The sequence below is a fragment of the Megalobrama amblycephala genome, linkage group LG20, assembly GCF_018812025.1.
Source record: "Megalobrama amblycephala isolate DHTTF-2021 linkage group LG20, ASM1881202v1, whole genome shotgun sequence".
Lineage (NCBI taxonomy): Eukaryota > Metazoa > Chordata > Actinopteri > Cypriniformes > Xenocyprididae > Megalobrama > Megalobrama amblycephala.
This window is the reverse complement of record NC_063063.1, coordinates 23,779,234-23,783,943: the sequence shown is the minus strand read 5'-3', so window position 1 is coordinate 23,783,943 and position 4,710 is coordinate 23,779,234. Positions and strand designations below refer to the sequence as shown.

The 4,710-nt window shown below is 32.2% G+C and overlaps 1 protein-coding gene across 1 annotated transcript; it reads left to right on the top strand.

The window, feature by feature from the left end:
* Positions 1-668: 668 nt before the first annotated feature.
* Positions 669-4,451, top strand: birc5a (baculoviral IAP repeat containing 5a). The gene is made up of 4 exons (XM_048170002.1): positions 669-932; positions 1,022-1,131; positions 1,308-1,425; positions 4,106-4,451. Exons 1-4 carry the CDS (start codon positions 825-827, stop codon positions 4,196-4,198), a joined length of 429 nt encoding a protein of 142 aa, XP_048025959.1. The 5' UTR covers positions 669-824; the 3' UTR covers positions 4,199-4,451.
* The last annotated feature ends 259 nt before the right edge of the window (positions 4,452-4,710 follow it).

Below are 4,710 nucleotides of genomic sequence, written 5' to 3'. Positions count from 1 at the left end.
TTCTGAAGGAATGAATCTCATTGACAGTATCCTGGGTTTAGGTAAAACAAATGCATTGTTTCTGCTCTGAATTTAATTGGTTGCCAAGGCATCAGCATCGAGGGCAGTGTTTGCTCATAAATGAGAGAACCTTGCCAGAATGTTAGCTATAAAGTTTCAAGAACATTCCCTGTTAGCTGTGCCTACATTGATTAAAAGGTATTTATTTATTATGATATAAAAATGACATGTTATAAGGGTTATTTGCAGACACAATTCACCATTAGCTGAAATCCATCTTCACAATGTGGCAATGAATTCATAATGATACATAAACTCATGTTCAATTCTGATTCTAGATTCTAACAAAGTAGTAAAAAGACCCTACATGTCCTCCATGGCTTGTTTAGCATGTCCAGTTATACAATTTTCAACAGTGTAGGCTACTGTTCTTTGTGTGTCTCTTGAGTATCTGTACTGTAAATACATAAAAAATTTAGGCCTACATACAACAACCTAATCCTAAATTCCTTTCAATAATGTGAACAGTGAACATTTACTTTAAAACAAAACATGAAAACTGTCTCCTGTACCTAAAAAATGTGTAACACTTATGAGCTAAACAAAAAAATATTGGCTAATACACCAAAGAGCTTTAATTTACCACAAAGTAGGATAATCGCAATCTGCGCATGCGTGGAAGTGACGCCATTTGGCCAATCAAAACTCGCGCTCTAAATTTTAAACGTTAACCGGAAGAAACGATAATAGTAACAAGTAAGCCACTGGAGTATCTCGGTCCTCATTGTTTTTATTTTTAATATTACTCTCCATATTTCAAGAAAATGGACCTGGGTAGTGACGACCAGACCAAAATGTACTTTTATGAGAACAGACTTCAAACATTTGTTGGGTGGCCGTTTGAAGAGGGCTGCATTTGCACTCCAGAAAACGTGAGTGAACCCTTTGATCCAGCAAGCCCAGAAATTTGTTTTGTATGTGCTACAAAAGGAAATGTTTTTCTGCCTTTTTTGTATTCTAGATGGCCAAAGCTGGATTTATTCACACCCCGTCGGAGAATAGTCCAGATATAGCTCAGTGTTTCTTCTGTCTAAAAGAGCTGGAAGGATGGGAACCTGAGGATGACCCCGAGTGAGTCCGTGTCTTTGAAACCTTCCACTACTGCATTATAGATCTGAGAGAAGCTTTGTCTCTGTAATGCAATAAGACCCGGATTTCAAGTCAGGGTTATTTAATTTAATAAATGTCATCAGCCCCCTTATTGCGCATTTTGTTCCTGATGTGCTGTGGTTTTCTTGTGTTATCAGGAAAGAGCATAAAACACATTCTTCCTCCTGTGATTTTATCTTGCTGAAGAAGACGGTGGACAGTCTGACTGTGGAGGAGTTTCTGAAACTTCAGAAAGAGAGACAGAAGTTTATCGTTGTAAGTATGAGCTCACTGACAGAACATCAAGTCACATTTATATTTATTTATATATGAGAGAGAGAGCTTTATGCAGTGCAGATTGTTACAAAGTAGCTTCACATTAATAAACAGGAAAATAACAGTGTAAGTATAATTTATTATGAAACTCAGTTTCAGCTGTAAAGCAGCTCTACAGAACATAATGGTGTTGTTCAGCTCAATTTAGTTTATTTCAGTTCAATAATTGTCAATGTTCTAAAGGTCAATTTATGAAACAAGTTGAATTCAGCTATTATAAGAAGCTCTACTGAAGGCATTTTTGTCATTATTCAGCTCAATAACAGTGTCAATGTAGTGTCATCAATCTCAATTCAGTTCAAAATTTGTTTTCATCTGATTGTGTCAGTGCAGTTAATGGATTAGTTCACTTTTAATTACCCCCATGTCATCCAAGATGTTTATGTCTGTCTTTCTTCAGTCAAAAAGAAATTAAGGTTTTTGAGGAAAACATTCCAGGATTTTTCTCCATATAGTGGACTTCACCAGGGTACAATGAGTTGAAGGTCCAAATTGCAGTTTCAGTGCAGCTTCAAAGGCCTCTACATGATCCCAGCCGAGGAATAATGTTCTTATCTAGCCAAACGATTGGCCGTTTTCTAAAAAAAAAAAAAAAAAAGATATATTTTTTTTAACCACAAATGCTCATCTTGCACCTCAAAAACCTTAATTTCAATTCAACTGATATCTTAAACATCTTGGAGGACATGGGGGTGAGTAAATTATCAGGAAATTTTAATTCTGAAGTGAACTAATCCTTTAAATCTATAATATTACTGAATTGTCTTTTAAACCCAAACTGAGCAAGCCAAAGATTATAATGGCAAGGAACCAAAACTCCATCAGGTGACAGTAGAGGAGTGGAAAAAAAATGGAATACTTCCCTCTGTATATTATCGTAATGCACTGTGAACGTGATTTCACCAAGCACAACATGTTCCTGGATCATCAGATTTGAGGGACAAGCTTACAACCAGGGTTTAGTGCTTCTACATCTGTGTTACTCACCAATCATTTCCCTCTGATTTTAGGGATAAGTTATGGGTAGGACGAGGGTTAGGACTACATTTTTAGACAGAAGTGTTGTTCCACATAATTGGAACGAACAATGAACAACTGTATTTTCATGAACTAACGTTAACGAAGATTAGTAAATACAGTAACAAATGTACTGCTCATGGTTAGTTCATGTTAGTTAATACATTAACTAATGAACCTTATGTTCAGGAGATAAAGTCAAGTCTCAGATCCCTTTTGTTTATAGTTATGTGTATTCTGTACTTTAGTTTTATAAACACTCTTACGGGACATTTAATTTATTATATTTAAAATATGTATTATTTCCGGGCTTTCCTTGATCATTATGTAAACAACTTATATATATATATATATATATATATATATATATATATATATATATATATATATATATATATATATATATATATATATATATATATATATATATATATATATATACACAGTACAGTCCAAAGTTTGGAACCACTAAGATTTTTAATGTTTTTAAAAGAAGTTTCGCCTGCTCACCAAGGCTACATTTATTTAATTAAAAATACAGTAAAAAAAACAGTAATATTGTGAAATATTATTACAATTTAAAATAACTGTTTTCTATTTGAATATATTTCACAAAGTAATTTATTTCTGTGATGCAAAGCTGAATTTTCAGCATCATTACTCCAGTCTTCAGTGTCACATGATCCTTCAGAAATCATTCTGATATGCTGATCTGCTGCTCAAGAAACATTTAATTTTTTTTCAGGATTATTTGATGAATAGAAAGTTCAAAAGAACAGTGTTTATCTGAAATCTAATCTTTTGTAACATTATAAATGTCTTTAGTGCCACTTTTGATTGATTTAATGCATCCTTGCTGAATAAAAGTATTCATTTCTTTAATTTCTTTTCAAAAAAAAAAAAATTCTTACTGACCCCAAACTTTTGAACGGTAGTGTATAATGCTACAGAAGCTTTGTATTTCAGATAAATGCTGTTCTTTTGAACTTTCTATTCATCAAGGAATCCTGAAAAAAAAACTACACAACTGTTTTCAACATTGAAAATAATCATAAATGTTTATTGAGCAGCAAATCAGCATATTAGAAAGATTTCTGAAGGATCATGTGACACTGAAGACTGGAGTAATGATGCTGAAAATTCAGCTTTGCATCACAGGAATAAATTACTTTGTCAAATATATTTAAATAGTACACAGTTATTTTAAATTGTAATAATATTTCACAATATTACTGTTTTTTACTGTATTTTTAATTAAATAAATGTAGCCTTGGTGAGCAGACGAAACTTCTTTTAAAAACATTAAAAATCTTAGTGGTTCCAAACTTTTGGACTGTACTGTGTATGTGTGATTGATATATATATATATATATATATATATATATATATATATATATATATATATATATATATATATATATATATATATATATATATATATATATAATTTTATTTTTTAAGTTTCCATAGCTAAATATTATCATATTTGATTTGATTTTTTTTTTTTTTTTTTTTCATTTACATGCTAAGAGTATGAATGAAATGGCATAACAATACTTTCTTTCACTTTCAAAAAGACTTTCAACATGCTTTAATCTTTCAGAAAAAATCATGTACCCAGGCGATTGATAAATTTCAAGAGGCTGTGAAAATCAAGAGAAACCAGATCATCCAGACGGCAATGGGGGAGGAATGAAGCGGTTCAGTGAGGGCTACGCTGACAGCGTTTTGCTGTGGTCCATTTTTTCGTGGAACTCCCTTTTTTCTTTTCTTTCTTTTGTATGTCATGGAACGCTACATGTTCATTTTAAATGTTACCTGTGATGAAATCTTTGTCCTGACACCTGTTGAGTTTGATCTTATTACACACATTTTTCCTACTTTTACAGTATTTATTTTAAAGTGAGCTTAATAAAAAGACTTTCCCATGGCCTCTGTTAAAAAATTAATTCTCATGTCTTATTCTTTCAGTCTTTTGTCTGTTCTGTCAGTATAAAAACTGAAGTAAAAATTTGAAAGTTTCTTATTGTAACTGTAACAGAATTCTCTTGGGAAATTTTCAGGTATGGAAAAGTCCATGTTAAGATTATCGCAGCTACTTTGTATTTCTTCTAATGCTCAAAACACCATGGCTCCAAAAATTAGACGGTTACCTTTTTGAGAGTGTGTTAAAAAGTTTATAATGTTGGAGTAGTGGTGTGCCCCACT

Coding starts and splice junctions, on each gene's coding strand:
- birc5a (XM_048170002.1), top strand. CDS start 825: ATGGACCTGGGTAGTGACGACCAGACCAAAATGTACTTTTATGAGAAC. Junction 933..1,021: donor GCATTTGCACTCCAGAAAAC/GTGAGTGAACCC, acceptor TTTGTATTCTAG/ATGGCCAAAGCTGGATTTAT. Junction 1,426..4,105: donor AGAGACAGAAGTTTATCGTT/GTAAGTATGAGC, acceptor TTAATCTTTCAG/AAAAAATCATGTACCCAGGC.